General features: G+C 39.5%; 2 protein-coding genes and 1 non-coding gene across 11 annotated transcripts; 2 read left to right on the top strand and 1 right to left on the bottom strand.

Annotated features, from left to right (window-relative positions):
- The first annotated feature begins 20 nt into the window (after positions 1-20).
- Positions 21-3,890, top strand: LOC111585916 (uncharacterized). The gene is made up of 7 exons (XM_023295561.3): positions 21-364; positions 746-829; positions 912-1,000; positions 1,089-1,274; positions 2,783-2,920; positions 3,025-3,217; positions 3,314-3,890. Exons 1-7 carry the CDS (start codon positions 91-93, stop codon positions 3,619-3,621), a joined length of 1,272 nt encoding a protein of 423 aa, XP_023151329.1. The 5' UTR covers positions 21-90; the 3' UTR covers positions 3,622-3,890.
- A 392-nt stretch (positions 3,891-4,282) lies between these two features.
- Positions 4,283-4,364, bottom strand: trnal-uag (transfer RNA leucine (anticodon UAG)). Its single transcript has one exon. It is a non-coding gene; the product is annotated as a tRNA-Leu (tRNA).
- A 4,653-nt stretch (positions 4,365-9,017) lies between these two features.
- Positions 9,018-26,658, top strand: eef2k (eukaryotic elongation factor 2 kinase). 9 transcript variants are annotated; one of them, XM_035941644.2, is made up of 19 exons: positions 9,018-9,270; positions 9,716-9,992; positions 10,457-10,519; positions 11,855-11,955; positions 14,776-14,836; positions 14,927-14,964; positions 15,677-15,848; positions 17,577-17,726; positions 17,803-17,935; positions 18,023-18,150; positions 18,444-18,648; positions 18,772-18,836; positions 20,699-20,776; positions 21,398-21,463; positions 21,846-21,977; positions 24,879-25,067; positions 25,155-25,279; positions 25,477-25,655; positions 26,194-26,658. In XM_035941644.2, exons 2-19 carry the CDS (start codon positions 9,747-9,749, stop codon positions 26,301-26,303), a joined length of 2,241 nt encoding a protein of 746 aa, XP_035797537.1. In that variant the 5' UTR covers positions 9,018-9,270; positions 9,716-9,746; the 3' UTR covers positions 26,304-26,658. The 9 variants fall into 9 exon arrangements, with proteins under 9 accessions (XP_035797537.1, XP_035797536.1, XP_035797535.1 ...); XM_035941643.2 differs by having other exon boundaries at positions 9,019-9,270; positions 9,739-9,992; positions 18,444-18,663; XM_035941642.2 differs by having other exon boundaries at positions 9,019-9,270; positions 9,736-9,992; positions 18,444-18,663.
- Positions 26,659-27,136: the final 478 nt, after the last annotated feature.

Raw genomic sequence — 27,136 nt, 5'->3', positions numbered from 1 at the left:
AACGGGCCTTGCGGTCAAGGATTATCGAGTCGATCGATCCGAAGTTCCACAACAGAACCAGCTGCTGTGACCGGAGCTGCAGGTGGGATCATGTTGAGAACATTTTCCTCCAGGTTTCTGGTTAAATTTCTCAACCACGGTCTCGTCGCTTCAAGCAAACCGCTTCGGGTGGGAAATGAACGGAGTCCAACCAGAGGCTACTACACCGGGAGGACCAGGGACCCCGGACCGGGCAGGGTGGCACCATTCCGGGTGGTGGACCTCCGCAGCGACACGGTGACGAAGCCCGGTCCGGCGATGAGACGAGCCATGGCGGAGGCTGAGGTCGGAGATGATGTGATGGGAGAAGACCCGACAGTGAATGGTTCTCACCTTTATGTCTAAATTTGGAATTGTAGTGTTTGAAAGTCAAAACAGAAAAGTTAAACCACATCTATTGTTGTTGCTCTGATGCAGTCATCCTTTAATTATTAATTCCCTCTTAGTATATAATAGTTTGCACGTATTAGACACTAGGTTTTTCAAAGGATATCGTCATTCTGCCAGCTGGAGAGTAGATAATCATTTTCCACCATGAGTTAATGAGTTAACTGCTGTCTGCTTTCTAATCTACAGAACATAAAGACACCCTCTGTCCTTTGGCCCTCAATTGGCACAGATTCACAACATGCAGAAATGGCTCTGCACACTATCTCTATTTTTGAAATGCTACCTAAACTTTATAACATTTGATTTATGTCTGCAGAGTTACAGAAAATCACAGCTGATATGTTTGGGATGGAGGCTGCCCTGTTCGTGCCCTCTGGAACCATGGGAAATCTCATCGCAGGTGAGCGGTGCTTTTATGAGGCAGAGTCTGAACCAGTTTTTATGAGGACAGGATGGTGATAAATGTGCATTTCATTGTGCAGTGATGGTGCACTGCAGGGAGCGAGGTGACGAGATGATTGTGGGCGATCTGTGCCACATCCACGTCTATGAGCAGGGAAATAGTGCACAGGTGAGTGTACAGGAGCAGCAGACACCTGTGGTCAGCATCTTTTATCTCCCTTTGAGGGAATAAATGTGTATTTATTGTGCTGATCCAGCTGGCTGGTGTCCACTCCACCACGGTGACCACCCTCCCTGATGGGACGTTTAACTTGGACCAGCTGGAGTCAAAGATCCGTCACGGTTATCCAGACCCCCACTACCCTCGATCACGCCTCATATGTTTGGAGAACACACACAATATTCAGGGAGGACGAGTGCTGCCTCTGTCCTTCCTGCAGGAGGTGTGTGTGTGTGTGTGTGTGTGTGTGTGTGTGTGTGTGTGTGTGTGTGTGTGTGTGTGTGCATGTCTTTCATTGTGGTTTTATGTCTGTGCTTCTGCTTTATACACTTTCTACGATACGGCAACTTCATTTAACCGAAGTTTTTACCCAAAGTGATGTACATCTGAGAGTAGTCAACTTTATGGACAAAAGTATTGGGGCACCTGACCATTAGACCAACAGGAACTTTGATGATATCCCATTCTAACTGTTGGCAGTTATAACAGCTTTTATTCTTCTAGGAAGGTTTTTTGAAGCATATCTGTCAGAATCGTTGCCCATTCATCCAGAAGAGCATTTGTGAGTTCAGCCCCCTGTGTTGGAAGACAAGGCCTGGCACACAACCCTGTTCTGGTTCACCCCAAAGCTGTTTGATGAGGTTGAGCTCAGGGTTTTGTGCAGGACAGTCAACTTCTTCCACCAGTCTCACCAAACCATCTTGCTTTGTGCACTGAGGAAGAATCATGCTGAACAGAAAAGGGCCCTCACCAAACTGTTCCTGCAAAGTTGGAAGCATAGAAATATCCCAAATGTCTTGGTATGTTAAAGAATTAAGGTTTCCATTTACTGGAACTAAGGGGCCTAACCCAACCTCTGAAAAACAACCCTATGCCATCATCCTACACCACCAGACTTCACAGCTGGCACAACAGAAAAGCAAAGATTCATCACTCAAGACATTTTGTTTCCACTGCTCCAGAGTCCAGTGGCGGTGAGCTTTACACGCTTTATCCCACACTTGGCATTGTGTTTGGTGATGTGAGGCCTGCATGCAGCTGCTCAGCAGTGGAAACCCTTTCCATGAAGCTCTCGGTGCACAGTTCTAGCACTTATATTTATGCTGGATGAACTTCGAAACTCTGCAGTTATCTAGTCAACAGAGCATTTTGGATTTTTATGCACTGTTCACCTCGGCATACAGTGACCCCACTGAATGACTTTAGGTCATCTGCCACTTCTATTGTTCCTTAACGCATCCATTTTTAAACAATAAGACTTAGAGCTGACCATAGAACATCTGGCATGGAAGAAATTTCAACACTGACTTGATGATTTTATACACCTGTGGCAAAGGGTCAAAATGAAACACCTAAATTCAGTGATTAAGATGCGCATCCCAGTACTTTTGTCCACATTGTGTAAGTCTTAATTATAATCCTACACAGTTTTTCCATGTAGTCTTTTTTATTTCAGTTCTCTATTTTGAGTGATTCTACAACTTATATCCAGCAGCTACAAGATGAAACATAGCTACTCATTTACCTCTGGCACATGTACAACTATGGTGTGAAATGACCCTATTAAATAGACTAATAAAGTAAAAGATGTGTTTCTAAGTGATTTAGGTGAATGACACTGTCTGCTTTAATGTCAACACGTGAAAGCAGCAGTAATTCTTACCTTATCAAAGGAGAATGAAGGATCCATGTTCTTTCAAAGTTTTGATCACGTGTGCCTCCGTCTCCAAGGTTCGTGCTTTAGCAGATGAATATGGTCTGTCAGTTCACATGGATGGAGCCAGAGTGATGAACGCTGCTGTGGCCCAAGATGTTCCTCCATCCACCATCCTGCAGCACACACACACCGTCAGCGCATGTCTCTCCAAGGTAGATCTAAAGGGAACAAGCACACAGAGCTGATGGGAACAGAGCAGCAATCATGATAAAACTTAACAAAGTGCATCACAGTTATGTTTTTGGGTGTTTAACAGGGTTTAGGTGCTCCTGTGGGTAGCATGCTGGCTGGACCTCAGGACTTTATATCTAAAGCGATACGGTGCCGTAAAGCCCTGGGTGGAGCAACACGACAGGCTGGGATACTAGCAGCAGCTGGAAAAGTGTCTTTACAGGACATGGTGGGAAGACTGGTGGAGGATCACCACAATGCAAGAACCTTTGCTCAAGGTGAGTAGATCATGCTTCTGCTTATGAAAATTAAACTATTAACTGGCTGTAATTGCAGTCTCATTTGTATCTGTACTGTTTCTTCTCCTCTCTCAGCTCTGCTCGACTGTCCGTCTCCTCTGTTCGCTGTGGACATGGCTGCTGTGGAGACAAACATCCTGCGTTTCCGTCTGCAGGATCCCAGTTTGAGTCCCCAGGAGTTCTGTGGCCGCATGGCTCAGGTTGGAGAGGGAGAGGAGGCTGCACTGGGGCAGGGGATACAGGTTCTCATGTATCCTCATTTTGAAAACTCCATCAGGGCCGTGTGGCATCTTGGGATATCACCTGAAGACACCCAGCTCGCCATCCAGAAAATGCAATTTGTGGCCTCTCAGCACTTTAAAGAAAAAGTCAGAGCCCAATGAACCTGATACATCCAATGCATCTAATGATTTGTAGAATAATCACGAGGACTGATCTTGCATTATTTAATTCCATTTCAGGACTGAATGTGTAAAAACTATGCTTTTATGCAGCTGTACCCTTTGTTATCAAATTTTATTGAATGAAGTTTTATTTACACAGAGTGATCTAGATTACACTTAATGTCAAACATGAAGTAAACACAGCAGGAAGCACTTTGGATGCTGACCTCTTTATATGAGTATTATTCATTAAATTCAATAAACCATCATTTCGTGTTTCTGTTATTTCCATATTTTTATGGTGTATTATCTGACTTTTATTAGAGATCCTGACGGACTTCATATTTTCATCTCGGCCTCCTACTATAAGTAATATAAGGCCATATTGGAAGGATCATATTTCTGTTTACTACTTTATTTCTTGAGAGAAGATGGGCTCGTTCACTTTCTTGGTGTTTACAGTGTGACCACAAGATGGCGCTGCTGCACCAGCCGTAGTTATTACTAACATTTAACAGAAGCAGATAAGAACAGCCAATTTGCAGTGTTGTACCTTATAAAGAGTAACATAACGTATTGTTAGTACTATTGTCAGTAAGGAAATAATATTTTTATTTAAAAAAAAAAAAAAAAAAAAAAAAAAAAAAAAAAAAAGAGCTAATGGCAGCGGTGGGATTCGAACCCACGCCATCGAAATGACTGGAGCCTAAATCCAGCGCCTTAGACCACTCGGCCACGCTACCATGTCAACACGTTACACAAGACCTGTTAATTTATATGATAGGCATCATTTGTCATCAAAAGCACAATGTTTGGGATTGATGTGGCTTTTTCCTACACATTTCTGTTAAACGACTTCACCTTAACCTGTACTATCTATGGAGTTCTGTAAGGGTTAGGTAAGGTTAGTCTTTTTTGATACAGTAATAACAGATACCTACGGTTCCCACTTTAATTTCACTGACTAGCTAACTTTTTACAACTAGCATACAGACGGTTACTCTGGAATATACCGACATGAACGTTTAGGCTATGGTGTGTAATGTCATTTTTAGATTTTAATTAACATCATTTCTTAATGCCTTTTATGCATAAAATGATTCCTTTGCAGTTACCCTATAAGCTATTATCTCCAAAAGATAACCACAGGAATGACGTCAGTCATTTAAGTCACCTTATTGAGTTAGGTAAAGTTGGCAAGATATTCACAGATTCGGACTCCCGGCCTCAATAACTCATGGGATATACGTTGTAAAAACATAAACAATGCCTCTTTCAAATCGTTGTAAGCTAGACAATGTGCTACAAGGCCAGTTTTATCAAAAGTCGCTGTCTTTCAAGCTGCAGAAATAACATTGATGTCTATGAGCAGCCGGCTGTGCAACGAGTGAACAGGGACCGTCTGCAAATAGCAAAACCGCTGCAACAGAGAAGAGAGACACTACACAAATATTCAATAACTTAACTTTTATACACTGTAGCGTCACCAAATTTACTGGAGCCATCAATTGTGTCTTGCTGGTCATACTACAAGTCTTGGTTTGATACTAAATACAAAATCTGAATGTTAAGGAATTTTCATTATTTAATTATTATTTTATTAGTCATAAAATTCAATAACTTCACTCTTATACACTGGAGTGTCACCAAATTTACTGCAGCCATCAATTGTCTCCTGCTGGTCATACTACAACTCTTGGTTTGACACTAAATACAAAAATCTGAATTTTGAGCAATTTTTATTATTTAATTATTATTTTATTAGTCATAAAATTCAATAACTTCACTGTTATATACTGTAGAGTCACCAAATTTACTGCAGCCATCAATTGTGTCTTGCTGGTCATACTACAGCTCTTGGTTTGATGCTAAATACAAAATCTGAATTTTAAGGAATTTTCATTATTGTCTTATTATTTTATTAGTAGCAAAATTCAGTAACTTCACTCTTGTTTACTTTAGTGTCACCTAAATCACTGGAGCCTTCAATTATCTCCTGCTGGTCATACTACAACTCTTGGTGTGATATTAAGTACAAAAGTTGAATGTTAAATAATTTTTATTGGTAATAAAATTCATTAACTTCACTCTTATGTACTGTAGTGTCACCAAACTCGCTGCTGCCATCAGTTGTCTCCTGACTGTCACAGTACAACCCTTGGTTTGATATTAAATACAAAATCTGAATTTTAAGGAATTTTTATTGGTAATAAAATTCAATAACTTCACTCTTGTTTACTTTAGTGTCACCAAAATCAGTGGAGCCATCAAATGACTCCTACTGCTCATACTACAATTCTTGGTTGATTGATGGCTGCAGTAAATTTGGTGACTCTACAGTATATAACAGTGAAGTTATTGAATTTTATGACTAATAAAATAATAATTAAATAATAAAAATTGCTCAAAATTCAGATTTTTGTATTTAATATCAAACCAAGAGTTGTAGTATGACCAGCAGGAGACAATTGATGGCTGCAGTAAATTTGGTGACTCTACAGTATATAACAGTGAAGTTATTGAATTTTATGACTAATAAAATAATAATTAAATAATAAAAATTGCTCAAAATTCAGATTTTTGTATTTAATATCAAACCAAGAGTTGTAGTATGACCAGCAGGAGACAATTGAAGGCTCCAATGATTTTGGTGATACTACAGTATATAAGAGTGAAGTTATTAAATTTTATGACTAATAAAATAATAATTAAATAATGAAAATTCCTTAACATTCAGATTTTGTATTTAGTATCAAACCAAGACTTGTAGTATGACCAGCAAGACACAATTGATGGCTCCAGTAAATTTGGTGACGCTACAGTGTATAAAAGTTAAGTAATTGAATATTTGTCTCTCTTCGCTGTTGCAGCGGTTTTGCTATTTGCAGACGGTCCCTGTTCACTCGTTGCACAGCCGGCTGCTCATAGACATCAGTGCTATTTCTGCAACTTGAAAGACAGCGACTTTTGATAAAACTGGCCTCGTAGCACATTGTCTAGCTTACAGCGATTTGACAGAGGCATTGTTTATGTTTTTACAATGTATGTCTCATGAGTTATTGATGCCGGAAGTCCGAATCTGTGAATATCTTGCCAACTTTACCTAACTCAATATTGGGCTGTACTCATAAGTTGGCAAATGTAAAACTGCATTATAGGATTTGAATGGGTTCCTTTTAGTTATTTCAGCAGGCAAGACCAAGTGGCTTGGTTATAATTATGGTAAAATGATCTCTGCTTCGCAATCACTTTTTTTTGTAGATGATCATTTTTTGGCATAACCCCAGCGGATTTTAAACTGCTAGATTAAATTTAGTTCATTTATTGCAAGTAGATAAAACAGTTTAGGACCTATTTGCATTTTCTAGAGTGACATGTCAACTGCTGACTCACTGTAAAGAATGTGGGTAGTAATAGATTACATGTAATCAGAATTATGTGATTACAATACAAAAATAAGAAATAAATTCCTATAAGAATACAGTTTTTAAAACATGCATTTAGATGTCAGTTATATTTTGAAGGATTATTTGATTACATGGGTGACTGCACTGTAATGCTACAGAAGCACTGACTCAAAATTTTTCATTTCTCATTTTTATAGCAAAAAACCCCTGATAATTTGGCAACCTGATATAAGTAGTTTGCTTTGGTATCCATGAAGCCTTTGATAAAACAATGCTACAAAAAATTGTTGTAGTATACATACAGTACACCTGTTTGTGCCAGCTGTGAAAGCTCAATATGCAAAATCTATTTATTTGGACAGAAAATATTTTGAGATATTAGAGAAGAAAAAAGAATCTATGCAAAAAAAACCCTACTGTGATTACTTTGACAGATATTACAGTTGCAATAAGAGTCATGATCTTAGTGGAAATGCAAATTTTTGCATATTTTCCCCTACTGAACCAGACAGGACAATGTGATTATTGCTGCACTTCATACCCAAAAAAGCATGTACATTTATTATCCAGAGAGTATGATTTATAGGCCGGAGCATCTCTGTAGCACCACAATGCTTTATTTATATAAGTATGATAATACACATTTTACATTTATTAAAAAGATGCACCTCCTGCGATTCTGATATTGCACTTATGGCCGTGTTGTGATTCTGCTAATACTTTAGAATCATTATTGTCAGGTCGGTTTTCACGCGAGGAATTTGCTTTGGTGTTTGGTGCATAGTTCAAACCGTAAGTGCCAAGTCAAATAAAGGAAAATGTAGCAAATAAGAACTATTAAAAGGTAACAGCTTGAATTTATTTAAATTCAGGAAAGCCTTTTGAGATGTAGCGTCTTATTTTCAGGAGGGTCCTAGAAACAGAAATTCAGAGACACAACATTACATAACAAACACTACAGATCCACATAAAGAGACAACTTGTTCAGCCTCTTCCACCCCCACATCCAGACCTTAGCTATTTAAAGAAAACTACCAGAACAACAATTACATCAGGCAGTTGGATTTCTGATTATTTAAAGGACTGGTGCATTTCATTTACAGTTGTTTAGGCGTGACGGCTGTACAGATTGTGCCAATTATTTGGCCATGAATGTGAGAAATATCACAGTATGTAGTGTTTTATTGCCAAGTAGGTTTCCACAATCTAGGGAATGGTGTTGGTGTTTTGGTGCATAACAATAAACACTGACAAAGGATACAAACGACAAAAAATGCATTATTATTATTATTATTATTATTATTATTATTATTATTATTATTATTATTATTATTATTATTATTATTATTATTATTATTATTATTATTATTGTTGTTGTTGTTGTAATTGTTGTTGATTATTCAGATTTAGTGGTTGCCTCTATTTTTAAATATAAATAAATGCATAAATGTCTGAAATATAATACATACAATACAATGTACTTATTTTGTTTAGTGTGCAATATTTGAAGTGTTTGATTTTGAGGTAGTTCATCAATATTCAGATTTGATTACATTTTTTGCACTCCAATGGATTATGTTAATAACTAGAAGCAAATATCATGTAATTAGTATGCAGTAACTGACTAGATTTCAAAGCAATGGGACCCAACCCTGCCAGAAAATAGCTTCATGTTTTTCCACGCAGCAGTGAACTGATGACTCCAGTGGCTGCAGTAGCCGTAATTTATCCCACGCTGCGTTCAAAGCTCCTCCGAAATCAGAATTAGCTCTTGTTTTCCCCACTTGTTTTGACGCATTGTTCATTTTTATACTCTCAGTTAAGTATTTATGTGATTGCTTGATTTTATGTGGATAATTAGGAGTTATTTAATATCACACTCCTCTTTAATCTCGTTGGTTCAGGGTGCGGGTTGGTTCTCCGACAGCGGTGAATGCAGCAGCGGGTGTGGGCGGAGCCAGAGGCAGCAGGCTGTACGTGCAGCCGGAGCTCGTTGAAGTGGTGGACGGTTCCACGGAACACGATCCCGCTGCCAGTCACGTCCCAGGATCTTCAGGACACCGTGGAGAACCAAGACCGAGCCGTTGTGGTCTGGAGGAGGACTGGCCTGCAGCTCCTGTTTATTCAGCTTCCACCTGGAAGCCGAGAGAGCAGAAGAAGAAGAAGAAGAAGGAGAGGATCTAGTTGTCACTTGCTGTCAAGATAAAGGCATTATAGGTGTGTCTTTGAACTCGATTACAAGGTGAGTTGTTTATTTAGTTCGTGCACATACTAGTAGATCATAACACACTGACTTAAAGTAAATTGTGTGTGGGAAACTGCAGTGCTGCATGCTCTAACACCATGCCCCACTGCTGCTGCTGCATGTTTGTTTTGGGGTTTGTTTTCCTTCCTGTTAACCAGCTGCAACTTTAATAATTTCAAAATTCCCTCTGATTACAAAGGAATGGACAAGTGATTACATTTGATTAAAAAAACACACGCCTATCAAGGCTTTTTGCATTCTAACAGTGTTTGTTTTGATTGGATTTTACATTCAGACATCATGGTCTACAGTGACTTCCTCTCAGTACAAGTACAGCCATGATGCAGTTGTTTAATGCACGTACTAATGTGGCTTCCAGCCCCTGCATCCACTTCACGTTGTCTCTCTGGCTCTGCCTAACCCTGACCTGACACCCTCTCAGCCTCCTGTCCTGTCAAACAGCAGCAGACATCATGGAGGACGACCTGATGTTCAGCATGGAGGAGGACGGCAGCGCCAAGAGAGCCCCAGTGCAGAGGAGCGTGCAGCAGCTGCGGACGTCCTCCCTCAGCGATGCCAACACCAGCGACGATGACGACGACGACCACTTCATCTCCCCCATCCTGGACGACTCCGCCAGAGACGTCTGTCACTACCTGAAGAACCTGGTTTACAGTCGGCAGCTGTCAAACTCCCCCCGGGGAAACTTAATGTACAAGGTGAGTTGCCGGAGCGGTGTCTGCAGATGCTGCAATCAAGTGCTGGAGGATTGTTTAGTGATGTTCAATGTGCATCATCATAACCTCTAAGTTTTGCAACGTTCTGTGAGAACAGCTCCAGGCCTTTTAAGGACAGATGATCAGTGCATGCCTGCACAGCCGTTCCAGTATGTGTGTTACATGTCAGTGTGTTTACTGTATATCTGTAAGTGTAAAGCTGGCCAGCCACATGTTAAATATACTCCCTGATAGGAACAGGAAGCACCAGAGATTGGTTTTCACCTCGTGTCTTTACGTTGTGTGTAAACACAGCTTTCTTCTGATCAGCACTGGGCTCCTGCCAGCTGTTACGATGAATGGCCCTTTGAGGTTATTGTGTCGTGCTTTTGTTTAAAGTATCTAAGCAATTAATTTGAACTGTTTGCTGATGAAAAGTCGCCCATTTTCTTTACCTTTCTGCATAGAGCGATGAAACAGACACAGCGGCAGAACCTCGCTCATACAAGGTTTTGTCTGAGACTGCACGGGTATGTTTAAGACCAGATTACATAATCCTTCCCTCTCTCTTCACTGGCGATCATCCATGATTCAGTTTTCCTCACTTTACTCTCTAATTTCCTTTCCTTAGTTTTAAATTTTCCGTTTACTCTTCACCATTATTGATTTCCCATGACTTTCCTCACTGATGTGTCCTAAAACTGCATCCTCCCTTCCTTCACTATGCCTTCCTTTTATTCGTTATTGCCAATAACACCAGAAAAGTACACTAAAGCAATGCCATTTCATTTTTATCCCAGGTACAGCTCCTTAAAAATCAGCTTTAGAGGAAAATCTCACAAAGCAGCCATCATTGAAATATATGTCTGCACCACAACAAGCTTTACGTGTCTCTGTAATGTTTCTGACAGCACGTGAGCAGCCTGTCACTTAACAGACGTGACACTCTGACTTAAAAAGATGACACTTCACATTTCCCTTCATGTAAATCACTCTAAATATAAACGCATCTCCTGGACAGCGACCGGTGAAGTACGAGGCAGACGTGTTGCTGTCCACCAGTATAAGATGAAAGGTTGAGGGCTTCAGTTCCCTTCTGACATATTTAGATTCGTAGTGACGCCTGACTCAAGGCTCCTACGAAGAACGTTATTGTTTGTTTTTAAACTTTATTTTTTATTATTTTAGACAGGAAAAAAAATTGGGCATTCACAATGTAAAAGAAACATAACTAACAAAACAATTCACAGGTACAGATTCAAAACTTGTCAGTGTCTTTATCGAAAGATTGTATATGACTGTCCCATTTTCCTAGTATTTTCCTCCCTTGTGTTGTTGTAGGCGGAGGCTGGAAGAACGTTATTGTTTGAAAAGTGCAGATGACATCAGAACTCTTGGTGACGTTCATCTTTAGGAAGCTGTAAATGATTTCTTGGAGAATACGACAGCTTGGTTAATCCCCTGTTAATACACTCAGCGTGCTGCCTGCTTTGAAATCCACTTTTAATTCTGTGATCAGTCATTAATCCATTGTGTCCTCATCCTCAGTCGGACCAGTTTAGACCTGTGTGTCCCTGAATTTTAAGATTCTTCTAATTCTTAAAAAAAAGAAAACAGGAGGGAAAACTGTTCAATGCAGAAACTAAGAACTTTTATGTATCATTTAGTGAGCACAGTAGAGAGAAAACATGCATTTACATTGGAAAAAAGAGCACAAACAGGCCTGGAATTACCAGTTTAAACTGCTCTGCATGCAACAACTTCCCTCCTTTCTTCTGTATGTTCCTATAAACCTCTTCGGGAAGCATTTTTTTTCCTTTTCCATAAAAACAAGCACTGACAGTGAATATTCTTTTGGGTGGCAGGCGGCATGGTTACATGCGATCGAAAAGGCCAAAGCCATGCCCGACCCCTGGGCACAGTTTCACCTGGAGGAAATCGCGACTGAACCCTGCATCCGTTACAGGTAGGAAAGACTTGTTGCTGATGAACCATTTTCACAGCAGATTAACTCGTCTGTTTGACCATGAACACACTTTGTTTGTCCGTCCAATTAGGCACAGCCTGTCCCAGCTTGTACAGTAACAGGAGCCTAAAAATGGCTTACCTGAGTGGAATGTAGTTGTTTTAAAGGTTAACCATTATGTGAGGGTTTTTCCTGCTATTAGAAGACAATGAGTTTTAAAAGCCTTAGACAGCAAAACCTTGAAACAATATCCCACAGATAAAACACCAAAACAATCAGATTTGCATGCAACTTTTCCAAGGATTTAATTCGATTTATTGCTGTTTGCATTGTCAAGTGATGTTCCAGTGATGGTCACTTCAGTGTTATTGTATTGTTTGTTATATAGGAGCTTAAGAATTGAACCAAAGCTGCATTAATTGATGTTTTTGCCACTTAGGAGAAATGAAATAAGCTATGAACGCAATTCTTGACATGTTATCTCCTTGTAACGCTGATATTTTAAATGTTTGCGTATTTATACATTCATTTCAATGCATGCAAGTACTATTCCCTCTACTTTGAGCTCTGTTTTGAAGATATCTGACCCTTTCAGCTGCTAAACTCTGCACTAGTTTCGCCTGCTAGTTGCTGATTGTGGCTGAAAACAATGTAGACAAAAGCAGGAAGGCAACAATAAACCTGTCAAGTTTTGATAGGTTGTGAGAATAAGCTAAAAAAGAGCTTCAGCTATGCAGAGGTGGGTGTTAATCCTGTGGTTTTGTACTTGTTTAAACAACCACTTATGTGTCATCCTCTGTAAAGACAATTGCACTGATAGGAGCAGCTGTAAATGATTTATCAGAAACATACTGCAGGAGATCAGCTGCGTTCGTCTGGAAAACTCATCGACCTGGCGGGAAGCCTCACTTCACGTCATTGGCTCATATCTGGGGCAGTGGTGCTAACCTTAACTGTTGACAAACATTATCATTGATGTCCTTTGACACATCCAGCTCTTTTTATTGTCTCATACATGTCTGCACCCAGATATTAATACCGATGCAGCCCCTCACAAAAACTTCTCAACCGAGGGAGGCGCAGACTGAATGGGCGTGGGCAGAAAAGCAGCAGGAAGATGAATTCCTGTTACGTAACACACTCAGGGTTTGTGTCTGGCTGTGGTGGGAGGAGGGATGGTCTGGGTCGGGGATTTGGCCCCGCATTCTCTTTTCATGCGCTAATTTTACCCACATGAAACTTCACTCCTATTTTACCCCCCGCGATAGGAGCTCAGAGGAATGAAAGTCTTGGTACGCTGTGTTCCCGGCCTCGGATGGCTTTTTGGCAGAAAAGAGAGAAGGTTGGATTCTGGAAAAGAAGCAAGGCGCTGTGCTATTGAGTTAAAGTCAGGTTTCAACTGTGCAGACTTGCAGCTGCACCTACAGTACATGCAGTAATCATTAACCTGGGATACACCCACCCAAGCCAAACACACACTGACCTCGTCGTATGGCGTGTACACTGACATTTATATCCTGTTATCTAAGCATAACCAGAAATAGAAATGCCCTCAGTCAAAATGTCGTTTCTTAGAAAGGAAAACAACCTCCGTGTTTCCTTCTTCTCTCCTTGTAGTTTTCCCATAGAGAGGAAACTCAATGCGCCTCCATGATAGGACCAGATGATAAGCTGTTGATCAACAAACTCTTCCACTTTGCAAACATGAGCTCAATTGGAAAGTTCTCGAGCGCTTTTAGGAAGTCAATAGTAATAAAAAAGTTCAGTTATCTTTATGTGCTGATGTTTATTGACCGCTGGAGACCAAAGGAAGTAGAAAAGTGTGGTGACAGCTCTGTGTGAGTGATCTATACTGAAACAGGTGGAAGACGGAATAAAAAACCACTAAGTGACATTTATTTCAGCAGAGCAGGGTCACGAGGTCTGAGTGTGACGTAAAAATGACCCACAGATGGAAAGTAGCTCAGCTGCTCTGCTTAGACGGAGACATTTATATAGACTGCAGATTTACAATCAATGTTTCCCTATGTCTTTATTTCTCTTCAATAAATAGTTTAGTCCAAAAAAAATAATAATCCTACAGCTAAAACTGACATTTCATTGTAACTTATTTTGTGCAACTAACAGTGCATAACCCAATTAAACACTGATATAAAAGATAGAAAAACCACAAATTCCCTTTTTTTTAACCCTTTAATGCACAACATGGGTCATATATATATGTATATATATATATATATATATATATATATATATATATATATATATATATATATATATGGAATATCTCCATAGAGGTACAGAGGAACATTTCCAGCAACCATCACTCCTGTGTTCTAATGCTACATTGTGTTAGCTAATGGTGTTGAAAGGCTAACTGATGATTAGAAAACCCTTGTGCAGTTATGTTAGCACATGGATAAAAGTGGGAGTTTTACTGGAAAACATGGAACTGTCTGGATGATCCCAAACTTTGGAATGGTAGTGCAGATATTTTTAAGTCAGGTTTTAGGACAGTATTCATTCGTTATCACATGAGATACTACAAAGACGCAGCTCACACAGGAAACCAGTGACAAGACAGCCGACACTCTGGATCCGACAGGTTGCATAGGGTGCATCATAAAGTCAAGCCTTTGTGATTTGCTAATTGCCATTTTGACTTGAAATTGACTAATTGTTTGGCTCTTTTACAGACACTGCAGGTCTGACTGAAAAACACTTTGTACATCATGAAAAAGATTTGATCTTATGAGCTTAATGAGCCTTCAGAGAGGCATATTCAAGCACACATAATTAATCTGAAGTTCACCTTTGCAGGTACAATGCAGTCACAGGAGAGTGGGCCCAAGACCAGGTCCACATCAAGATGGCTGCACAGGTATCACGTCTCTCCAGAAGACCTGTCTGTAGAGCCTCGCAGTGCCTTTTCTCTTCTCTAATTTATTTCATCCTGTCTGGTTTCTCACAGCCGTTTGGGAAAGGGGCCATGAGGGAGTGCTTCAGAACGTAAGTTGAAATATTTCTCTAAATTCATCACTTCTCATTAAGCGGTTGTTGCCCTTGTGCTGTAGTGGCTCAGTGTAAACAAAGCAGAGGAATTTGCATCTGTTAGATTGTAGCCCAGAGACGTTTCAGGTCCACATTCCTGTCATTTCTTCCTCCAGCCTCCATGATGTTTCCCATGATGGCACATAGGTTTTATTTTTAACTTCTCTCCTAGTTCCCTGGATGTTTATCATTGGGGTAAAATAGCATTTGGTGTGAACGCTGTGCTGTAGCTTCTGCATGACAGAGCAGCGTAAAAGCGGATAAATGAGATAATAGTGCATTTGTTACTGTTTAATCCTCAGTTATGTGGGAAATGTACAAGAGAGGCATCCATCAACACTACTCCCACTTCTGCTGTTTGTCACATGCAGTATCCCACAGAAAAATTCCTGTCTGACAAAACAAATGTTGCTGCTCCAACAAGCCCAAACATGTAAGGTCCTAAAAAAAGAAAAGTCTGCATTATGGTATGTTTTTACTGCTGGATTTGTACTTGAGTGGGTTTAAAGCAGTCTTTCTGGGAGCCCATGCTGTGATTAAAAATGGCTTTAGTTCTGTATTTTAATAAGTGTTTATAGCTGCAGGCCTGTTTCTTCAGCTGTAACAGACTGTTAGAGTCATGTTCTGTAAATAAATGTGACTGAAATGTTGCTCATTCATTTCCCTGCAGGAAGAAGTTGTCGAATTTCTCACACAGCAGCAACTGGAAGTCAGCGTCCAACTACGTGGCCAAGCGCTACATGGAGACGGTGGACAGAAATGTTTACTTTGAGGACGTCAGGCTGCAGATGGAGGCCAAGCTCTGGGGGGAGGAGTACAATCGCCATAAACCTCCCAAACAGGTACAAGAGCAACATTTACTGTCCACTGACAAGATAATATGGACAAAATCAGCACTAGTCCCTCAGAAACACACTCCTCTGATTCTTAATGAACAACATTTCTAGCTTAGATATTGGAATTAACAGTTATCATTGTGATTAATTAGTGAATCATTTGGAGACATGAACTAGCACAAAATAGTGAAAAGAATCTGAAAAATTCCATTTATATCTAAATAGTTCTTGATTACTTTTTATTTTATAGACTAACAAGTATATTGAGTAATTATCAGCTCTATGAAGATTTGTAAGATGCGTAAAGATCTGAATTTGCAATTTGCAATTTGCAGGTACTCAGGAGAATTTCCTGGAACCACACCTGCAGCCAGATCCGTAGCTAAAGCAGATTTATTTGGTGTCTTAACCTCATTTTCCAATCAGATTAAGTCAAATCAGTGCAAGTTTCTCATGTGCCTTGCAACAGACAAAACAAGCAGGACTAAAAACAATCTTTTTGGTGGAGGTAGCACTATGTTTCTGTGTTTTTAAGCATTACCGTGTTAAAAAAAATATAGAAAGTACAATAAAGGATTTTATTAGTAGTGGCATTCCAATAAAAATGTATCTAATTAATTACAGGCTTTGTAATTAATTAATTGCAATTAATCACATTTTTGTCAAACAGCAATATTTGACACAATAAACAAAGTTTTTCAGTTCAAATAAATATTGGTTGGCAACTGAATCAATGAATAGACGTATACGTAAAGTTACACAACGAATATGTTTGTTTCATTTCTATTTATCTGTGCATTTTTCATCTGCAATTATAGCGATTATATTCAACATTTTAACACTTTTTGTAAACTCAAGCACTTTCAATGTGAAAAGTGGTCTATTATGGGATGGCTCCACCGTTAGCCGGTACCACGACTGTCGTAGTGAACATACGGTGCGTCGCCTCAGAGCTCATTTGGATAAAGTAGTTTCATTTATGAAAATGAGGCGCAGGAAGCGGAGGTCTGACGCATTGAAACTTTAAAACTTAACGTCTAAACCAGCTGTCGTTGAACTAAAACCAGGACAGATTCAAATTATTTCTCACCTCATTCTGAACCGTTTTCGTATTAAAAGAGAAACCTTGTGGCCGAGCCTCCATGACGTTTCTGCTCTGATTCACTCCCTCTTGCGTTCTGTGGATCTTCTTTGTATCTGGCAAACAGACTTTAGGTTCTTTAGCGCCACCTACTGGGCTGGAGTGTTCGTCAGTGTTAACAGTGTGCCAGAAATGAGGGAACTGAGAAAGGTGCGATTAAATGTGTTATTGGTTTTAATGCGTCATTTTTTCTGTAGTTAATTAACTGAACTTAGCGTGTTAAAGTCACAGCTCTAATATTTGTCCACTCATGTTGAATTTTCTGCTTCTTTATCGGAGGCCTGCAAATGGTAATATTGAACTGTTTCCTCAGTAAGTCAAAAATCACACTCAAATATGTGCAATATTTTAAAATTGAAACACAGTCTATGTACATTTTGAATATTATCACCTATTTCTAATCATTTCTTTAAACTTTTTTCTCCTCCTTCTTTCCTTTAGCACATAGAATCACTAAATTCTGTTCTTCAGCACTGTGACATTTGCAGTCTTTCTGTCCTTCATTTAGCGAAGGAAAGCCCTCTGCTGTAAACATGTTAGTTAGAAACTGCTGTTTGTCTCTTTCTAAACATGGATCCATTTAAAATCCTCAGGTGGACATCATGCAGATGTGTGTGATGGAGATGGCAGTGCGACCAGGTAAACCTCTTTTCCACCTGGAGCATTACATCGAGGGAAAGTACATCAAGTACAACTCCAACTCCGGCTTCGTGAGGGACGACAACATCCGACTCACTCCGCAGGTACACAACGTCACCTTTTGGTATTAGTACACACTCAGCCAATAGTCGGATATAATCTTAAACTTCTATCCATCAGGCCTTCAGTCACTTCTCCTTTGAGCGGTCGGGCCACCAGCTGATCGTGGTGGACATCCAAGGAGTCGGAGATCTTTACACCGACCCTCAGATCCACACAGAGAAAGGGGACGACTTTGGAGACGGAAATCTAGGTACACCTCCCTTTGACAAACAGCTGCTACATACATAGAAGTAACGATTATTCTAGTAGTTAAGACCTGATCCCACCTGTGTTCCAGGTGTGCGAGGGATGGCGCTGTTCTTCCACTCCCACATGTGTAACAAGATCTGCAAGAGCATGGGCCTGACGCCGTTCGACCTGGCCCCTGCAGAGAAGTCCCAGCTGGACGGCACCAACAAACTGCTTGTAATTTCACCTCTTTGTTAATGCTATGGAAAGTGTCAGCGAGGGCCTAAACTCAGCGACATTTACATAATAATAAATAAAACGGGGAAATGTCCCTAAGAATTTAGAGTAATAGAAAATCCAAGTACGCAGTAGAGAGAAAAGAAGGGCAATGGTCTCGGTTCTGCTTTATTAAGATTTTAAACCTTTTAAACCTCATCTGCAGAACTGTCAGAACAGTTTTTCTCTATTTAATGTGTGTTCTGCTTGTTCTGCCGTTTACTGAAGCTAAGTTCCATCTTGTTTTATTTCAGAAGTCGGCCCAGACGGTGCTGAGAGGCTGCGAGGAACCGTGCGGTTCTCCTCGTGTTCGCACCTTCTCAACCGGACGGGCGCCTCCGCTGTTGTCCCGCCTGTCCGAGACTTCATCTGCAGATGAGAGCATGAGCGACGTGGACTCGGCCCCCTGCTCCCCTCTCATCCTGCCCTGCTCCCCTCTAGCTGCGGTCGGATCTATGGGCAAGTCACCCACCGGTACATCCATCAGCATTTTTACTCTACTGTTATTTATAAAAAACAATCTGTCGATGTAGTGAAGCACAGCATCTGTGAATAGTTTCCTGTGTTTACGGCATTTTGCAGGTTTGTCTTTTGCTGGAATGAACGAGCATGAAAGACTCAATCATAACAATGCAGGTGAACACAAGGTGAGTAACAACTCAGGCTCTAAACCGGAGACAAATACACTGTAGCCACGAACAAATATGCAAAATGCTATCAAATGACAAAAAAAGAAAACTAGAACGGCAAAAATGAGTCAATTAGTCACCTATTCAACTAGAAAAGCATTCAGAGAACAGAGTATTCCTCCAAAGCTGCTCATTCCCCCATATAGCATTGTCAGAAATGCGTTTCTCTTTGTAGAAATCCAGCATTTGTTTAATAGTTAATCGATGATCAGAAATCACGGCAACATAGAATGTGTCCATTTAATATAGATGTACCCACAAACACAATGACCTTGCTCTGAGTACAGGCGTGTGTTCTGCATGTGTACGTTATGTAAGGATACTGGATCACATGACCTAAATATGTAGCAGGAACTGATGGGACTCAGAAACACCCCCACAATTTAATCAGTTCTTCCTTGGATCATTTCTGACAGATAAGTCCTGATAAGTCCTCAGTGGTGGATTTGTAGTAGGATCACAATCATGTGATCATGTAGTGTTCACTTGTTGTCATGGTTACAGTGACGCTGTGTTGCTATCTCACAATGATACAGAAATTTTTAACAAATCCGTGGATCATGAATATAAGCCGCATCACTGCCAAAATCTAATCACTTGGTCCTTGTGTCATTTCTGATCTTCCCTGGAAATTTCATTGAGATCCGTTCGTCCGTTTTTGAGGAATGTTGCAGACAGACAGACAGACGGACAGACACCGATCGTCACATACGCTGTAGCTCGAGTAATTAATCACCACCTATTTTGATGATTGATTGGCTAGTTTGGCTAATTTGTAAGAAAAATAGTCACAATTCTCTGATTCCGCTTTCTTAATCTCAATATTTTCAGTTTCTTTACTCTCCCGTGACAATAAACTGAATATTTTTGGGTTATGGACAAAACTAGACATTTAAGGGCATCATCTTTGGCACTGGTTGACTTTTTTTTTTTTTTTTTTTACCATTTTCTGACATTTTATAGACCAAACAAGTAATCATTGAATCGAGAAAACATAAGTAGGCTGACAAAACATGTTGGGCAGACACAATCAAAAACAAAAGTGCTGTAAGTTGCACTAAATAAAACAGATTTTGCAATATTTCCCAGGGAACACAAACACATCCAGCACGTACCATCTCATGCATGACATTGTGAAAACTGAAATAAATTTAAATTGAAGTCTTGTGTTCCCACACTGCGGTTCGTTGTTCACTGGAGTTTAGCTATTTGTTTGTGCTGTCTGTGTTTGTAGAAGGTTTCTTAATCCTGCATTAGTCTGTTTTCTTGTGTTTATTTATTTGCAGTGTCCTTAAATGTCATTTTATCTTCTAAATGCTTCAGGCGCGTTGTCAAATTGTTAGCTTTTTGTTTGCTAAAAGATGCCACTGTGACATAGTTGTACAGTTATTGGTGTATTAGCACAATTCAACTTTTAGTACAGACCTGTATGCTTGAACGTTCAATTCAAGTCCAACTGACTGTGTATAGTGAAAGTAATCTACACTAATCAGCCTCTTTGTGTTGTTTTACAGTGTATTTGCTATACTCCACATGCTGGATCATGGTAAATGTCTCAGTGTGGCTCTTCAAGTAGGAACTCGGCTCATTTTCTGTTTTCCCCATTAAGCGTGAGGCTATTTACTGAAGCTTCCACCTGAAAAAACATCCCCAGATATAGTCAGTAACAGCTGCAACGCTGTGAGGCCAAATCAACAGCTGGGCCCTGTAGATATGAGACACTTGGAAGAATTTTGAAATACAATACAAGGGTTTTTTTCTTCATTACCAGGTCAGATTCAGATTTTAAACACTCACATTTTTTAAATTCTTGCCTGCAGGAATCGGATAGCGGCGGAGACAGCGGCTACCCCAGTGAGCGGAGGAGTGAAGGGGATCCAAATGACCACGTAGACGGGGTAAAGACTTCCATTTGACCTCCTTTTCATTTCATTTTATTATTCAAACAGCCTCCTGCAGTCAGAAATGTACAGAGGAAGCCCCTAATTATTGATGAAATGCGTTTATATCCAACACGTATACAGTATATTGCATTTTTGAGGGTCCAAATTACTTTTAGGGGTAGAAATGCATTCAGTTAATTCAGATCATTTTTTGTTGTAATTTTTGACACATTTGTAAATGTACTCTGGCATATTATGTGAAACAGTGTTGACATGTCGACAGTTTCGCTCTCCTCTGTCCTCCAGTTTATCTGTTCTCTCCACATTAAATCTGACAGTAGTTTTATGATACATGTTGTACCACCACGTAGGTCCATCATCGCTACCACAGACATTATTCCGAGTCGGACGAGGACAGTGTCAGACGGGTAAACAAACATAAAGACAACAGTGTGTAAATACCATCATCACCTCCATCATAATCATCGTCGCTGTAGTCAGATAACCTCCTCATCTCATTTCCCTCATCCATGTCTTCCTTAACTTCCTTTTTTCCCCTCAACATTTACTTAATAAAAATCCTTCCTCACCTTTCCTCTAATTCAGCTCCTCCCGTTCTTTGTTTCCCCTCACTAGAGGAAGATGGTGGCTCCTCCAAGAGTCTCTGCAAACTCAAATTCATACAATCCTGACAGCGAATGGGTGATTATTTACACAAGTGTCAGGTGTTTCCTGCTGCAACGCTTTAAGATTTGTGCCTTTAGTGGAACTGGCTGCTGCTGTTTCCACTCTTCCTTTATGGTCCACTGAGTGAAGAACAGAGAAATGTGAATTATAATTGGAAGTGAAACACCATCTACCTCTCACTAGAGTAATTCTGTGTGTTTGTGCTGCTTTTGCTTTCATGGGTGTTCTCCTCCAGCTCTTAACTCAAAGCTGTTCTGTGTCATTTATCATCCCCTGGGAGTGGAGTGTGATTTGTTTCCCACCTATAATTAGTTTTCTGCTTCATGCTTCACAACAGAAGGTGACATTTTCCCTGTTTTTTCATCTTCTCGTATTTATGTTGCTTGTTTCTCTTCAGCTGACAGAAGAGAAGTGGAGTTTCTACCATTCGTCTCGTGCTCACGTCCATCGACCTTCCTGCGTGGCCACCGAGGTGGAGAGACTCAACTCTCTGCTGCAGAAGAAGATCGGACAGTCGATCCTCGGAAAGGTAAGAAATAAAGTTACATCTGATGTGAGATTGGTTAATTTCACATACACTACCATTCAAAAGTTTGGGGTCACTTAGAAATGTCCTTATTTTTGAAAGAAAAGCAGTTTTTTCAATGCAGATCACATGAAATGAATGATAAATCCAGTGTAGACATTGTTAATGTGGTAAATGACTATTGTAGCTGGAAACAGCTGATTTTTAATGGAATATCTCCATAGGGGTACAGAGGAACATTTCCAGCAACCATCACTCCTGTGTTCTAATGCTACATTGTGTTAGCTAATGGTGTTGAAAGGCTCATTGATGATTAGAAAACCCTTCTGCAGTTATGTTAGCACATGGATAAAAGTGGGAGTTTTACTGGAAAACATGAAATTGTCTGAGTGACCCTAAACTGTTGAACGTGTATATGAAAATTAAACATGCTAGAACTGCATATGGAATGAAATTTTGGTGATCAAACATCACCGTGATCTCACAAAATCTGTTTTTTGGCCACAACTGAAGAATTCACGCATTAATAAAGACAAAGTGATGCAGTGATGACATTTAATATCCCAAAGGTCACCTTCATAGTACTCTGTAAAAACACTTTTCTGGCCTTTATTCAACACCATAACTCAGGAAAAGATGCAGAGATGGATGTAAACTGCAGTCTAACTGGTTAGCAGAGGCGTACAACAGCAAGATGGTCATTCTAGCTGATTTATTTAACAAGTGTTTTACAAGGAAAATCTCACCAAGAGAAAAAAATGCCTCTGCAAGAGTGTCCTGTAAAGTGACCAATAAAACGCCATCTTTTTAAACAAACAACATTAAAACAAGGAATAGAATAGAACAGAAGTACTGCGATCCTCAAGGGGAACTTCTTTCAATGACGTTAACACATTCAGATCTATCACCAGGGTCAGTCTGTAACTGAGGGACTTCTGAAGTCCATGGGATATATCTGCATACATTTATATTAAAAGTAAAAACTAGGGCTGGGACTTTAACGCATTAATTTCAATTAATTAATTACAGAAGAAATAACGTGTTAAATAAATTAATGCATTTAATCGCACCTTTCTCAGTTCCCTAATGATACCGCTGTTATATATTGACCCACCACCTTTTGTGAGCCAAGAAATTAAACACATATACCAGCCATACAGTGCAGACTAAAGTAGTAAATCTGCCTTAATTTTACTGAAATCTACAAAAAGAACACCACCTTGCAACAAACTTGCTGACATACAAAATCTATTGTTGTTGTGCTGTATAGAAATATTGTTAAAACAGTTAGTATACAAGAATTCAACATGCTTAGAGGTTTTAATGCTAACAGGAACTGATGTTCAGTGTCAGTCAAGCTGCCTTTGGAATGGCAGTTTAACTTCAGTAAGAGGAAGGAAAATGTTTGCTGAAGGTTTCATATGCATTTTTTGCCGCGCTACATCTTCCTCTACCTTTCTTGTCACTGTTTGCCATTCATTTAATTTTTTCAACCTCTTCATTTTCATAATGCTAACTTCATTATGTGACATTTGTTAGGGAAATTCTGTGATGTCGAGGCAGACATAGAGACACTCTGGACACTCAGATGGTTTAGGTTGAGAGTAACGTTTACTGATAACAAGCAGCACAGTGATGTGAGCACTGGCAGCATCAACTCTGAGGATTCTCTTCAGCCTCAGGCATATATTGAGTTGGGAGGAATGCTATATTTAGATTGTAGCCTAATATGGAGACAACTCGTCTGCTCAGTAACATCAGACCAAATAATATCTAATCTTGACCAAATCACTCTTGGAATACGTTCTTCTTACAACACCTGTCTCTCTCTCATGCATCTTCTTTAGCAGCATCTATATTAGGGGCAGAGAAGGCCTGAACGTACTCACAGCCTCACTTTAACCCTCGTGTCGTCCTGCGGGTCAAATTGACCCGTTTTAAAGTTTGAAAATGTGGAAAAAAAAATATATTTTCACAGTGAAAACTTCCACATTTTCACGATTTTTGGGGAATTTTTTGAACAATTTTGGTGGAATAAAAGAAATGTAAAAAAAAATGTTTCTTAAGAACATTCTGAAAAAAGTCTTCTTACAGAGTGTTCTTACAGAAAATATTTGAACTTTTACTGATATATATGGAATCACTTCAGATATTTTTAGGATTTTTTTGGAAGATTTTTATTCATTTTTTTAAAAAAAATATTTACAATTTTTATTTATTTATTTATTTATTTATTTATTTATTTATTTATTTATTTATTTTTTAAATTTTTATTTTTTGCCAAATTTGGGGATTTTTTATTTTTTTTTAAATAAGACTTTTAAGAGAAACTTTTTTTGCTAATTTTTATAAATTTGGGGGAATTTTTTTGCTGAATTTTTGAATTTTTTTCAGACAAGGGAACATTATTTTTTGGTGCCTGTAAATGAGGACAGCAGGAGGGTTAAGAGAAGCAAATAGGAGCAGGGTTCAAAGGTGATAACCCATAGGATAGTTTGAGGTGACCTATAGGATCTACAGTATGATCTAAGGTGACTGAAGTGAACAGACGCAACCTGCATAATATTCTGGGATGTCTTCAGCTAACAGCTGCAAGGAAACACCTCAGTAAGGAGAAAGAGAGTCATTTTTCCTTCACAACTGTTGTAATTAGAAGTAGTGTGGTAATACTCCAGATTGGTCTGGAGAAGTACAAAACCACTTTGAAGATGCAACAAACAGTGAAAACCTGGTCCTGTCTTGCCATTTTTTCATATTTTCTCTTCTCTATGATGTTAAGAGTCCCTATTCCAGCCATAAAAACCGAAGTACGACAACATAAACTCCTCCCAACTTGGTCTGATCTGTCCTGACACCTCCATTAAATTCTAAACATAACCAGTCCTCCATGTGCTGCTGCTGTAGGTCCACCTGGCGATGGTGCGGTACCACGAAGCGGGTCGTTTCTGCGAGAAGGACGAGCCGTGGGATCAGAACTCGGCCATGTTCCACCTGGACAGAGCTGCTCTGTGCGGAGAGCTGGAGGCCATCGTGGCTTTGGGGCAGTGTTACCTGCAGCTGCCTCATCACATACTGCCCGACATGGAGCTGGAGGTACCACAAAACACAATATTTTCACTTTTACCATTCAGCTGGTTTGACTTGAGCGTGCATCTTCTTACGTGTTTGTATTGTCGGCAGGATAATGCAGGAAACAGGATGAAAGGTTTCAAGTATCTGCTGCAGGCTGCTGAGGCTGGTGACAGATCTTCTATGATCATAATGGCCAGAGCCTTCGATACTGGAATCAATCTGTCTGCTGACAGGTCAGTGAAGGTTCATTCAGAGGCAGAAAAACCTGTTTGAGTGAGAAAGCGGAGTCCTGATTCAGTAGTCACAATAATGCGTGATGATACTGTCCCCTGGTGGTTCAGTAGAGGAGAGATTTATGACATTAAGGTTGAAGTGTTTTAATGTTTTACAGAGATTTGTGTGTCTTCATTTTTATCTTTCTTTCCCACAGAAAGCAGGACTGGGAGGAAGCGATTCACTGGTATGACAGTGTGCTGAACATGACGGACTACGACGAGGGTGGAGAGTTTGATGGGACGCAGGACGAACCTCGCTATCTGCTGCTGGCCAGAGAGGCTGAGATGTTCCAAGAAGGAGGCCACAACCTCACCGCAGACCCTCAGAGAGCAGGTCCGACTCAACGTCAGCTTCTCTGGGCTAAATTTACCTCAATATACCTTCACAGTTTTAATAAATTATGCACTAAAATCTCTCTTTTGAGTATTAAACGTATACTACTAGAAAATATAGCAAAACTTAAAAAAAAAAAAAAAAGCATAGTTCATGTTTTCATTAAAGGGTTATTTCCTACAACAGCTGGCCACTTTAGTTTATCGCAAACGTTACTCAAACAGGAGTAGTTGAGGATTGTTATTAGCTGTGCATTATTACACATTTATATGGGTATTTATGGCTGCAGAAAACAATATATGTGATTGATTTAAATTAAAATACAGTGTGTGTTGATGATATAATGATGTAATAAATAAAGTGAGGCTCATTCAAGTGTTTTTAAGGCAGTTTTTGAACAACAATGAAGATCTGAGGCTCAAAGATAAACATATATGTGGTTTTACATTTGTTCTTTTCGTGGGATTTGTTAACAATAAGAGAAATCCAGTTTTGTATTGCGACTGACGGTAACATCTCACATCGTCCCTCCTTACAGGCGATTTGTTTACAGAAGCTGCCGAAGCTGCCATGGCGGCTATGAAAGGACGACTGGCCAATCAGTACTACATGAAGGCTGAGGAGGCCTGGGCACTGATGGAGGAGTAACTCTGGATGTTTCTATCAAAGCCACGAGAGTTCATGTGTCATTTATAGTCACGCTGATTTTTACACATTCAGGAGACCACCTGAATGCTTCCAGTTTACATATTTTATATGACAGAATTTTTTGCTGTTGGTGGTTTGTTAGTTTGTGAGTGTGTTAAGCCTTGAGGTTTCTTTCTTTCTGTTAATATCCTGTTTCTAAATACCTTCTAGATAAGTGAATGTGGCTGTATGAAAGACAAGCTCTAAAGAATCAAAGCAAAAAAATGTTTACTTATTTTTCCCCGAATGTTAATACATTTATGTTTGAAAAAATGTAGATAAAAAAATAAAGAATAAAAGTGTAAATTAAAGTTTGCATTGCTTTATATGGGTCATTATTCTCTCCTGGTTGTTTTCTTCATAAGTTCTGTAACTGAGCAAACTGTTCCTCAGGGAAAAAAACTTAATTTCTTCTCTTCTTTCAAAAGTGAACCTGCATGTCCTCAGAAAACACATTATTGTACAAGTAAATAAACTAATATGGAGACACCAATCCAGGAATTAAAGTAAGTCTTCACTTTATCTTTACAAATTTGTCCTTATTGACTTTTATCTCAGTTAATATTGTATTTTTTTACAATAGGATTTTGGTTTGTACCATTTTTTGCATTGTATTAGCAACCAAATCCAGGTTTATCTCAACTCAGACTAATTTTTATCTTTTTATCTTTATGGATAAAACAAAACAATAAATTAATGATTAAATTAATGAATAAAGTAATGATTTTTAAAATTTTTAACATTTCTGTGTTCAGAGCTCTGCTATCAAGATTAGATTCCTCATCTCAGGTTAT

This window comes from Amphiprion ocellaris, chromosome 18, assembly GCF_022539595.1.
Source record: "Amphiprion ocellaris isolate individual 3 ecotype Okinawa chromosome 18, ASM2253959v1, whole genome shotgun sequence".
Classification (NCBI taxonomy): domain Eukaryota; kingdom Metazoa; phylum Chordata; class Actinopteri; family Pomacentridae; genus Amphiprion; species Amphiprion ocellaris.
This window is presented reverse-complemented; position numbering and strand designations above follow the sequence as displayed.

What these genes read in the sequence shown, in the direction of transcription:
- LOC111585916 (XM_023295561.3), top strand. Translation starts at nt 91, where the DNA reads ATGTTGAGAACATTTTCCTCCAGGTTTCTGGTTAAATTTCTCAACCAC. An exon ending in CATGGGAAATCTCATCGCAG is followed by an intron (nt 830 to 911) that starts GTGAGCGGTGCT and finishes TTCATTGTGCAG; the next exon opens with TGATGGTGCACTGCAGGGAG. An exon ending in TCAGCGCATGTCTCTCCAAG is followed by an intron (nt 2,921 to 3,024) that starts GTAGATCTAAAG and finishes GGTGTTTAACAG; the next exon opens with GGTTTAGGTGCTCCTGTGGG.
- eef2k (XM_035941643.2), top strand. Translation starts at nt 9,747, where the DNA reads ATGGAGGACGACCTGATGTTCAGCATGGAGGAGGACGGCAGCGCCAAG. An exon ending in GACAGTCGATCCTCGGAAAG is followed by an intron (nt 21,978 to 24,878) that starts GTAAGAAATAAA and finishes CTGCTGCTGTAG; the next exon opens with GTCCACCTGGCGATGGTGCG. An exon ending in TGCCCGACATGGAGCTGGAG is followed by an intron (nt 25,068 to 25,154) that starts GTACCACAAAAC and finishes TATTGTCGGCAG; the next exon opens with GATAATGCAGGAAACAGGAT.